Below are 13,060 nucleotides of genomic sequence, written 5' to 3'. Positions count from 1 at the left end.
GTTCAGTGGACAAGGTCACAAAGCTGCAGACACACCAGTTAGCAGGAGGGATGAAAGCAAGTGCAGAGAAAAGGTTGTTTCCACAGTGTTCCCTTTGCTCACATAACAGCAGTGTTTAAATGAGTCTTTTAAAGTTAAGAGGTGATAATTTAAAAATAAACAGAAGTGAGGTGTAATAAAGTGTGAAATTAGGTCACCATTGTCTTAAGAGAAATGAACTTATTACTTCAAAATAGCCCAGAGAAGAGGAGAAAGAGAAGAAAAACTTTGATATCAAGCTGATATTTAGGAGATGTCTTAGATGAGGAGATAATTAACAGATTAATTTAATTTGATTAAGTACAGCTATGCTTGAAGTGTATTGTATGTTACTTCTCTAAAATAGTTTAAAAGTTGGTTACTTAAAAAAAAATACCTTATGAATAGAGTTGGTCTAAGTGCCTTTGGATAAGAACTTCTAGTCAGAAAATACCTATTAGCTGAAACTTAAAAACATCACAGAAAAGAGTTAATTAATTTCATAATTGAGCATGTTAAATTTATTTTTAAATTCTGAACATTTTAGTTAATTATTTTTGGAATAAAAATAGTTTTCTGATTCATAATACATATTTGATTTTATTTTACCTTGTAGAAAGTAATATGAGGCTTTTATAAATGAAAAAATGGTCAATATCTAAATTAAATATTGTAAGATCATTTCAACACATTATTTCAGTGGATTGAATTTTAAGAGGATTAGAAGGGGGGGGTTTGATTAGCTAACATTTTTTGTGATTATGAAAATGTTTCTTGTCCTCAAATGTAAAAACCTGAAAATCTCAAAGCTGTTCACAGAAAAGGAAATTAAGCTCATAGCTCACGCAATGTCATGATAACGAATGTTTTTTTTATATTGACACATCTTGAGTTGCAGTATCTGAACCTATCAAGCCACCAGGGACATAGGCAATTCTTTTGGGTCTGAGTTTTGTGAGCACTTGGCAACAGATAAATGCCGTTTGAAGAGCTTTCAGTGTGAATAGGAAAGATTAACATCCAAGAAAACAGATGTGTGAGTTCTCCACTATCATAAAGAGAGCTGAGGAGACAGACCTAACTGCAACCATCAGTGGTTTATGTCCCCTATGAGGCATTAGATGTTAGATTGTATCCTCCACACCACTTTGACATTGTCTGTGCTTACAGAAGGCAAGCATAGCAATTTTAAGGATGGAATAAGTACATTACATAATTTAATCACTGAGGGAATTTTTGCCCTGTGCTATGCCTTTGCTGTTTTCTAGTTCTCTCATATCTCTCCAAGCTCAGCCGACATTGCCCGAGTGCTTTGCTTCAGAAGTCATTTGATAGGAGAAATGTTTCATCCACATAACCACTGGGTACTGCATGAGGAAATACAGACAAACCTTCTTTACAACTCCTACCAAAGGCCATAACCACAGGAGCAAAACAGCTCCTTTGTGAGAGCTAATTGCATGTAACAGGCCATATTTTCATCAAGAGGTCTTTCACCTTGGCTGCACACTGTTCTGTGCCACAACCCTGCGGTAGCCTCATGAAGAAGCTGTTTCAAAGTGGGGCTCCAAGTGACGCACGGCACTGGAAATACAACACGGTGTCACGTTGAGGAAAACCAGGTGGGATTTGTTCTGGGTGGGTGTCCTTTCAAAAGACCAGCATTTGGCTGGTTGTATTACAATGTTAGAAATTAGTTTATGAAGAAAGAGTATCATACATGCAAAGGTGCATACATATTTATCTTTTTTCCCATGACTTTCATAAGTTTAACATTTTATGCGGAAAGAGCCCAAAGATCTTGAAGTTGCTATCTAGCACTCAGCATAATTGAAATGAGATCAGTCTCTGAGTGATGGTTATGGAAGAGATCTGGTTGGAGATATTTAAGTGCAATATATTTTGAGGAACTACTGTAATTTAAGGTATTTTAAGGGATTGCTTTCAAAATTACCTTTTTATTTATTCTTTATTGTTTTACACATATATACCTAACATAGATATTGAATTCCCATTTAAAAATCATTTAAATAAAATATTTGGATCAAATGAAAACCAATTCGGCTTTATTTTCTTTCTTCTTTAACACACATAGGTAACTCCAGAATTTCAGCCACATGTGTTTTGATTTCATTTGGTTTGTACCCTTTAGAATGAAATAGCACTCTATTGTCCTGTTCTATTTGCAGACATAACCGCCAGAAGGCTGTGATTTTAATCATGTTAGATCAGCAGCATGTGGCTGCTCTAACTGCTTGAAAGATTTGGTATTATGTCCCTATTCTTATTAGTGATGTACTTTAAAAGACTCATAGTCACAACAATTAAGTGTGGACAATATCTAGTAGGTACCAGTAGTAGTAGGTAATACTGGTGGTTTGCCATGATTAATTTGAATTGTAATAGTCAAAGACAGCTCTAAAATTTCCATTTGGGAAACTATTCTACACCCCCATATCCTCAGCTTTCAGAGAGATCATCCCCGTAATCAACCAATATGTTGCCTTTCATAAATATCTTCTATTACTCCCACATACATTTTCAAAATTACATTTACAACTATACATTTTTTGTTTGTTTGTTTGTTGGGGTTTTTTTGGCTTTGGTATTTCTGGCAAAGCTCATCCTTTTGATGCAAATGAAAGCTAGTAAAAAATTGAAACTCTGTATTCCCTATATTGCTTGCAAAACATACTGTGAATTTTAACCTGACTTGACTTCTTGTCTGGGGCTCAAATACAGCATAGAATATTATTCTGGTTTACTCTTCCTTTTCTATAGAAACAACGATAGCAAGTCTGCTTAAATAAATATGCTTTGTGACAGGTAGGATTATTACCAGCCTAATTAATGACATAATACATTTCTTCTCTTTCAATCAAGGCTCCTCTTCTCTTACTTTGTGGACTTTTGCTCTGTCCTGCCAGAAGCAATTTTACATCCTAAATCTCTCCTAAAGGTTTATGCTCATCTGTGCTTGCTCAAACTATCTTTTAGACCAAACAACTACCTGATAAGAATGTGCATGTACAGCTATTGATAAAAAAGCTCCTGTATTCAAAAAGGAACGTGTGACATCCCAAAAATCACTGGGCAGGAGAAAATGTAGTTCATTATTCCATTTGTCTGTAGAGACTTTTTATCTCATATTGATAATTTTTAACGTGATAGAGCAGATGTCCATGCAATTTGTTAATTATTTTAAGAATAAAAATGTGGTTTTCCTGTGTAATTGACATAAGATCTTAATGGTTTATGGTTAGGTAGTTTAATTGGCTCAATTGCTGGGCAGGAGGAGCAGCAAGAGCAGCCTGCAGTTTGCCTGACCCTTTTCTATTAGATTGAAGTATTATTATGTGCTGTACTATATTAAGCTTCATCTGGAAAAAAGCACAATCTGTTCTTTTTAAGCTTCTTAATAGTTTCTAGTACTGATTCATGGGAAGTGGAGCTAACAGATTGTTATAGTTAGGCTGTAGGTGGGGACACATATGCTTGAGTTTTGAACAAAATTCCAGCTCTGAAGCAGGGATAAGTTTTTTGCGTGATGATGTAATTGATTTTTCTTTTTTTTTTTTTAAACATGCTGAGACATATGGAAGTAGCTTTTGAACAGAGTTTAGGGCCAGACATTCAGGTGGATAACACGCAGGATTTAGGCTGGCGTTTTAAAAGAACCCAGCTGCCAGTTGTTGCCATGAGGATATTTACAAAAGCCATCAACTGCTAACAGCTCTGATTACACCACCAAAAGACAAACTTTCAAGGGAACAGGAACATCCACTAAAAAGTTGTGATACCTCCTCCAGCAGAACCAGTTACAGTATAGAGATGTCAATTTCCAAATGCTGAAAAGGAGATGGAGTTTAGTGGGGGAAGAGGAGCTGAATATAAATTGGCCATACATGAGCTTCAGCTCGTGTTGTAAGCCAAGTCTTTTCTACTGAACTGGAACTAGGCAAGAAAAAGTAAACCTTCTGTTTAATGTTTCTTTAGGATCTTTAAATTTAGAAGTGGGAACCAAAAACCTGAATGGATAAATTCCCAGTATGTAGGCAATTTTCATTACAGGGGACTTATTGAAGACATTGCTTTGTTTCCAGCTTAGGAGTCCTGAATTAATTTTCACTTGGAAGTGAAACTAAAAAACTGTCAGAGTAGGGATGCATAAGACATCACCATGGTCTTTCCACGTGTGCAAATCCTGAAGTCTCTTTATCCTTCTAATGTCATAGATGTGGTTGAACAGTGGGAACAGCCCCATCAGTGACAACTTGCTCTTGCTGTGGCAGTTTTGGTAGTACTTCTATGGGTATACCACAGTACAAAAAATGTCCATGAGGAGGTCAGCTCCATACAGAAAGCATGGATATCCTCTTCCACTGTGAACCTCACATCTCATCCTCAGGGAAATCATGTAATGTAACCTGCCAGTTTCCCACCCTCATTCCCTCAGTGCTACATGTATATGTTCATGCATATACAGGTTTTATTCAGGAAGAAAGATAGCCCACAGAAAATTTATCCTAATATGTGGTGCCAAGGAGTTTAACAGAAAATATTTTCTTTTTCCATCAAGGAGCGTTCATTATCCCCACAGTATAGCTCAAACTAAATATATGTACCTCATCAAGCCTCTTGCACAACAGGAGAATTCACCATGAATAATTTATTAAGTAGAGTTTAATCAGCAAGACAAGAGCACCACTGGTATATTCATATGAGTGTCTTGAAGCAAAACTGCTTTGTGTTTTCATCCAATCTCCCTTGAGGTCATGTCATAAAGCTGTAGTGTTCTCAGTTTGAGAGCTCAGTCACTCTCACATTTGGACTACCGGGATGTTTCTTTTCCAAATGTTGAGAACCTAACACTTTGCTAAGTACCCTTGGTAGTTTAACATGTTTCCTATGATTTTGGATGGATAACTTTCTGTACAGTTTCACAAAATTTCCCTGTTTTCATACTTGATGAAATCATGATGTTTGTGCCAGAGCAGACTTTATTTGTATGGAAAAGAATTAATGTGCTTCATGCTCATTAGAAGACCTACAGTTTTTCAGTACTGTGATTATACCTATTCTCAGCTTTATAGCAAGACTCAGGATAAGAATTTATATGCTTATAACACTTTCAAACCAAGACTGTAGTATACGGAACATTGAAATTATACAGTTCTATAATTCAATTAGATCTAGCCAGGAATTTTCTATTGAGAGTTTTTTGACAGAAGATGAGGCCTTCAGAATTTCAATCTCTTGGAGATACTCTATGGAACAGTTTTTCCTCAAACTTTCACATTCTATGGCAAAGATTGATAGGGTCTCTTTATCCTTTTTATTCTATGTTAGGAAAAGTGAAACAGAACATTTAGTGTTGATCCAGATTGACCTAAATATGAATAATTTTTAACAAAGTAGTGCATTGCCTGTCAGCTTAATTTAATTTTATAAGGCCTCAGTGCCTGTTGGGAGTTAAATATGACTGACCCCCATTTTTCCTTCAGACTAACTTTGGAGGCTATAATACATATTTCATGAGACACTATGTTTATGACCTCTAGTTGAACTGCTTCAGCATCTCATGAGAATCACTTGATGCTCATGTATCACAGGAAACAGTTTGCCCTAAGGGCATGACACATGGGAAAGCACAGTGCACCTGATATACAACTCCCAGGAAGCACTGCAAAAACTGAGTTTAAAATCCAATGGCATTTTGTGCAGGCACAATTTACATAGTAATGTGTTTTCTATTAGGCCTAATCACAGCAGGGAGAAAAATGAAAGTCCTAATAGCTAAGGAGATCTGCATTCAGGTTGCCATTCTGGTTGGATGCAATTTAGAAATTTAATGGTCTCAGAGTCTAGGTGATTCATTCCTGATGTGAAAGGAAGATAATGGTATTTCCTGTCTCCCATTCTTTGTCTCTTGGCTACTGGGATGGTAAGATCCTCAAACTGAAGACTGTATTTACATTCATGTTCAGCACTGAGCGTAGCAAAGTCTCTGAGCTCTAGCACCAGTTATAGGGAGGGATCCCCAGATGGGCAAGCTGAATGCTTGATGGTTCCAATGTCCAAAGTCAAAAAATCAGATGGCAGTGCAAATCTATGTGCCTGATTCTCAGTGCTCTACATTCATTTTCATTGTCAGTGTTCCTATGTACTTGCAACTGCGCTGGTAAGAGAGAGCATTTTTCTTATAGATTCTTCCATTTGTGGGCTAGCAAACAAGTGAAGGATCAGAAGTTCCTTTCAACAGCATCACTACACTCACAGTTTTATTAATTAATTTACTGATTGTGTTTCTGTGGACAATTACTGAGGGGTTAAGACAATATTTTTGAGAAAGACTTCCTGACTCAAAGGCCTTCTTATTTAAATGAGACATGAGACAGATTTCAACAGCCAGATGGAGAAGCACAGGGAACCAGAAACACAGTCCTGGTCATGAGGACTGTCAATGGTATCAGTATACCCACTGTTAAAGCACTGTGACTTTGTTGTAGGCCTGGTAGTAAAGAAAGTTTCTGTGGTGATACAGAATAAAGAAAATAAATGTATCTGTCTGTTAACGTCTGTTACCAATTTATCCCAGTAGAGGAAGAATAGATAAAAAAAAAATATTGTTTCCCACTGATAGACATTTAACTCAAAACAAACAAACAAAAAATATCCCCAGAAAAACCACCAAAATCACATTTAGCTCATCTGTGGTCTTGTGAACTCTGTAATGTTAATCTTCAGTTTTGTCACTTGTTCTCTGCAGAAGTTCTTCCACAAAATAAGTTGAAGGAATATAACAAACTATATTTAAAGAAAAGTTCTGTTTCAGATTGAATTATGAACAAGCTGATGTTATTATCCTTTTATTTTTTGCTTATATTTAAAACATTACCCCTAAAAATTTATTCTCAACATATTTTTTTAATTTCCTGAAGTAAACTCCAGAGCACTTGACCACGTTTAGTCAGCTTGAGACAATCAGAAGAGATTGTAATTTATGCATACATTGTTTTACATATGTAGACCAGATCCTCACAGGTAGAGAGGCACTAAGAGCCTTTGGTTTCAGCAGAGATGCAGGCTCTTAAAGAGAAGTGAGTTTTCTAGGAAAATTAGTTGATCTTGTCTTGAAAAATTGAGTAATTAAAATGTTAATGTGATTTTGTTAAGATTGGTAATGATCTCTGTGCAGATATGTAACATATTCTTTAAAATATCTGATGTTTCTGAAGGAAAAGCTACTGCAAATTTTAATATACACATTTATGTTTATGCTTGTATTTAGGAAACTATGGTGAAAGTGGAATGGAAGCTTTCAAAGATAATGCAGCCAAGGAAGGGATCTGCATTGCACATTCCTACAAGATCTACAGCAATGCTGGTGAACAGAGCTTTGACAAGCTGTTGCGAAAGCTTCGGAGTCACCTGCCCAAGGCAAGAGTGGTTGCTTGCTTCTGTGAAGGCATGACTGTGAGAGGTCTCTTAATGGCTATGAGGCGCCTGGGACTCGCTGGAGAATTTTTGCTGCTGGGCAGGTGAGTAATACCTGGCAATTACAGCCAGCCTTTTCAGTGAGTAGGGCAAAAAAAAGAACAGTCCAGTCAAGTATGCATAACGTTTGTACTCATGGTCTCGGCTATACCTGTGCATATCTAAACGATAGAAAGAGTGTCAGCTGGGTCATAGTGGTACCTTTTCTATAAAGACATGTATAATTCTCACAACGTGCCAACCAAACACAAGTCTGCTTATCCAGTCTAAACAGCTTTGTGTAAGGGAAGGCTGGCACACAAACCTTTGATTTATATCATCCATTTTGTTCACCTCAGCTTAAAATGCATCATGTGAATATACAACTTGAAACTATGTCTCATTCGAGTAACCCTGTGTCAGGAATTGCTGGTATGGCCTCTGGGTGGACCTGAAATAGGTCTTCTCAAAACAAAAAGGGAAACCTTTCCTTTCTGAGACAATGTGCTGACATGTGCATACTGTCCTGAAGGCAATACGTAAGTAATCCTTTCTCTTAGCTCAGCAATATCAGTGTTTCCTTTCCTAACCACCAAAGGGAAAAGTGTGTTCACCTGGCAGGAAAAGACCTTGAGCAAGTAAGCAGAAAAGTAATGATACTGATGTGAACCTGATGAGATCTTTGCACTCACCCCTTATTCAACAAGTGGATCCTAAATGAGACAGGAAAAATGGTGTATTGAGAACAAAAAGGAGTATACCAGGAATCAAATAATGTAGTGCACTGCTTTTCCAGTCCATTATTAGAAGGATGACCTGATGCTGTCCCAAGCATGAACCCTATAGGAACACATGTAAAATGGTGTCTGTGAAACCAGAAGTTCTAGTGAGAGTTTCAGGGAACTTTCAAGGACTATGTTGGCAGCTGAGACACTGAGTCTCACCAGCTGGTAGGACAGCATCCTCTGTTCCCAATCTGAACTGTTGCATACAGATGTCCTTTCCCCTTGGGCAAAGGGGAAAGCAAACAGACAACAATAGTGTCTTTGGCCTCTGCCCTTCCTCCTTGTCATCAGCCTACATTTTGGCATTTTCAGATGTGAATGTCTTAATTTTTTCCTCTGGTTTATGGCATCTATCTCCTTTCAAATACAGTTTATCTTTAGGCCCTTCCATGGACTATCTTGGTCCTTTTCTGGACTGACACCCAAAGGGAGTACAGTCCTCAAGGTGAGGTTCACTTAAACATTTTTAGAAGTCTACAATTTAGACACTTCATTTTAGCCATCAGGATTATTTTTATAGTTAATAGGAAAAAAAAAAAAAACAACACACACAAACTTGTTAGGTCCCTTTTTTGTAATGTGGATGTTTTCAGTAGAGCAGAGAAATCATGTTATGGAAAAGGGCTTGTACAAAGACTCTCTTGCTGACTAGCTTTGGTGGAAAAGCCTACTTATCACTTTTTTATACCAGTTTGGAGCATATGTCGCCTTTGTTATCTCTAGCTGAATCTGGTACCACAAGACTTTTCCTGTCTCCTTTTGTCCTAAATACAAGTTGCCAACTCTCTGCAGTAGCATTCAAATTTAAAAGCACGTGAGCATCATTTTCAAAAAATATGTTGACCCTGAACTTCTTCAGACTCCAAACCATACTTAATTTTGTATGAAATTTGTTTATGTACAGAAGTGCTAAATTTAGCCTTTGAGATGGTTTTATAAATAAGGACTTCTGGAATTACAGATTGTGAATAAGAATTTTTTATTGTTGTTTGGGGTTTTTTTCATAGCTGCAGTGGAAGTTGTCATGAGTAATTATAAGAAAGTTGTTATTCAGTATACAACTTCCATTCAGTAAATTGAAAGTGATATCCTGTCTTAGAAATCTAAACTGTAATGTCTTCTAAATCAAAACAAAAATCCTTAATTCTACCAAACCATTCTGGGTGTATCCATACCTATGGCAGTGCTATGCAATTTAATTGTGAAAAATGTAGTATAGACTTTCAATAGATTTGGTTCCAAATTTAAAAACAAACAAACAAACAAAAACACAACAAAAAAACCCAAAAAACAACAAACAACAACTCCTGCATTCCCACTAAAAACAACAAACTAACCAGTTTTGCCTCCTGAGGACTTTTGTTTGGTTTTGGGCTATCCTTAGTCAGTAGAGCAGAGTGTTTTATGTATCTGCCGTGCAGCAAGAATCACGTGTAGAGTGTGGGAAGGTGTGGAGTGGCTATGTTCCACAAAAATGTTCATTCTTACAAAAGTGTTTTCCTTCCACTATGGGCTAACCTCTAGGCTTTGCAACAGAGGTAAAAGAAAAAAGCAAAAGCAAAAACAGGGAACTTGCAAGAAGGCTTCTTGACGTAAACGGAAATCAAGACAATAATGTCATTGTCCACTGATGGCCTGTAGGGATTTAAATCTCCATTTTCCAGGACTTTGATGTGCTGTGTGCTCTCTTGGTTTCAGCTGTTTGGCTCTGTTGGCTGTAAATATTTAAGTGTTGTTCCTTATTCAACAGTGTAAGGCACTCACTTGGGATGGATGTGACACCAGTACAAATGCAGATCTAAGTAGATTATGTTGGGGACCTTTTAGTACATCATTTATATAGGGAGGAAAGACATTTAGCAAGATTTTGAAAATGGTTCAGAGAGCTCTAAGGGGTAGGAAATACACCTGAAATTAAAGAAGGCTCATGAAATTAATCTCTCTTATGAAGCTGTGCAGGAAAATGAACTAGGATAAGATTTATACTTTTATTCATTGTCTGATCCTGGAGTTGCTCTGGACTGCCCATTCAACTGAGAGGGAGATAAAAGGACACTCCAAGAGTAGTGAAAGTGCCTGTCACTAGAACGTCATGGGCTCATAAGAAAAACCTCCATCTACTAATGAGTATTTTTTTTACACCACAAATACATTTTGTTCCCCCTTGTTTTGTTAAGTGAAGAATTATTTTTTCATTTCCAAATGCACAGAAAGAACTAAAGTCCCAAAATCATGCAGTAGCTTTATGGTAATCCACAAGAAAGCAACACTTCCTCTTAGCTTTTTTTTTTTTTTTCTAGTTTTGATTTGAATTCACCCCTGATATTTCCAATCTGAAGTCTTTCAAAAAAATTGGGATTTTTGAAAGCTGTGGATTCCTTACAGCACCTGTTTTGTAATGAGATAAACAGAAAATGGAGTGGCCAAAGAGAGTCCACATCAGATAAATTAGGCTATACAGCCCCAAGGGGAGGAAAAAGATACCCTTCAATAAACACTTCACTTATGACGTACTGTGCAGTTTCTGAAATTGCATTGCCTGCCTGTGACAGAGATGAAAGATGGTAAGTCATTAGTGATTGCAGCATTCTAGAGCTTTTTGATTCATGGAAAACATTTTAAATGCTCAGCAGATATTTACCTCATTCACCTTGAGGAATTGGACTTAACCTCAAATAAAAAGGTGAGTGTGCTGACTTTTTAGTGAAAAAAAATGTTATTTTAACTTAACTGTTATTCAGCTTAATTGAGATATGAACACTAGGCTTCACCTGTTTGTCCTTATTACTTCTGTCACCCACAGGTCATATACCAGAAGATACCCTCACAGATAAAATTCATTAGAGAATAAATAGTACATTCATTTACCAGAATAACTTTGGAACAGATTTCAGAAGGAAATAGGAGTATTAATTCTGTAGATATAACCAGTTTGGTTTTATGTGATCTTTGGCTGTTCCTCATTTTATGTAATGTTTAGGCCCAACAGATGACATTTTCTTTCATGTTATACATTCACCTTCACCCTGCTCCTCTTGACTACTAGTTTCTGATATTTGGAAAAACAACTTTTGTGGTAACTCTCTACAGTGATGTATTTTCCTGATACCTTTCATCTGCAATTATTCCAAAACATCTCTCAGAACGACTAAGTATTTTAATGCTTTCACATGATTTTTCATAATAAAGTAGCAACTATTAGCCGCAACTGAAATTATGAGTAATGACTATAACTGTCCTAAATAAAATGGGTTCAGAGAACATTACTTTAGTACTTGATAATTTTATTCTTTCTTTTTGCTTGCTGGCATTATTTTATCTTACATCAACTAACACTTTCGGGATGGGACTAAGGTATGGCATTGGTGACAGCAGTTGGGGACTGTTACTAAGTGGCAGCTGGGACATACATACTCTGGTTTGGGGTAGAAGAATGTTAAGAAAAATGGATATGGGCATTGCATGCCTTTTACCTTTGGACAAGAGAACTTCCCCTGGATTTATTTATTATTATGATATAGCTATTGTACAAAACTTAAGAGCAAAAGACAGAAATTTTGCAAAGAACTTGTGATTCCAAGCACAAGACAATGACACTTTTCCTGCCTAAAAGGAAGAAGAGAAGGGAAAGGATGAGGGCATTGGAATTGTCAGGCATTGGAATAGGCTGCTCAGGGAAGTGTTACCTGGGAGTGTTTCTGTGTTAACAGTTGGACTTAATAATCTTAGAGGTCTTTTTCAACCTCAGCGATTCTATGATTCTAAAGGGAAAATATAGGTTTAAAGAGATAAAAATGACTTGCTCAATGTCTCCAGCTTCCAAATGAAATTCCAATGGCAGTAGTAATCTTCAAGAAATTACTGGGACATTCATCTGCTTCATACATTCATATATGCATATGGTGTGTTGGATTTACTATGATATTAACTGCCACGTGTTATTAAAAAAATGTTAATTAAGATTATCTGGACTTTCTTTTGTATTAAATGACAAAGTTATACACAATGAATAAAAAAAAATCTACGAGGTGTGGAAATGTTTCCTTAGTCATGATTCAGATTTTCAGCTGCCCAGATGAAGAAACATGGTCAAAATGTATCAATCTGATTTAATCTCCACATGGATCTTAGATACTTAGCTCAGTCAAGGATTTACAAAAATAATATTAAATTGGGTCTTGGTTACAATATCTGTAGCAAAGAGATGGGAAATCTAGAGCTACAGGGCATCCCACGGAGTTTCCATCTTCTTTTAAGTATGATCAGGACTTGATAATTACATGCTTTAATATCCTGTCAAAGATGAAGAACCACATCCTGCCTTTTCAGAATTCACTCTGTTCTGTGATACATGAAAGTCTGTGCCTCAGGATGCCTTGGGCTATGCCCCTGAAGCTATGCCATGGCCACAGAATATGTCCAGATGAAGGTGATAAAGGGAGGACACCACTTCTAGCAGCATGATGATCACAAGCAATTCAAGTGAAGTTCTGCAAGACGGCCGAAGAACCAGTGAAGAAGTGCTCATTCTTCTCAGAACAGCACAGGTATTCTCTATCACCAATCACCTCTCGTAATAAGATACCTGCTTAGCTCCTGAGGAGACGGATTTGAGGAAATTGGTATTGATCTGGAGTCCAAGAGATGGGTCAGCAAATGAGCTAAGTAGAAGGTGAGTATTAGAGATGAGGATAAGGAGGGAGAATAGAAAGTGGAGGACCTTTAGTTCCAGGAAGTCCCCAGAGTAATTTGGCTGATAGGAAACTCAGCAATATACCTGA

General features: G+C 36.9%; 1 protein-coding gene across 1 annotated transcript in view; it reads left to right on the top strand.

Annotated features, from left to right (window-relative positions):
• GRM5 (glutamate metabotropic receptor 5) overlaps positions 1-13,060 on the top strand; it is a 244,494-nt gene that overhangs the window by 97,499 nt on the left and 133,935 nt on the right. Inside the window, 1 exon segment of the mRNA XM_050332273.1 lies at positions 7,310-7,559. Coding sequence (XP_050188230.1) covers positions 7,310-7,559 — 250 coding nt within the window.

Source organism: Myiozetetes cayanensis, unplaced genomic scaffold (assembly GCF_022539395.1).
Source record: "Myiozetetes cayanensis isolate MyiCay16 unplaced genomic scaffold, myiCay2020 scf5-8, whole genome shotgun sequence".
NCBI lineage: Eukaryota > Metazoa > Chordata > Aves > Passeriformes > Tyrannidae > Myiozetetes > Myiozetetes cayanensis.
This window is presented reverse-complemented; position numbering and strand designations above follow the sequence as displayed.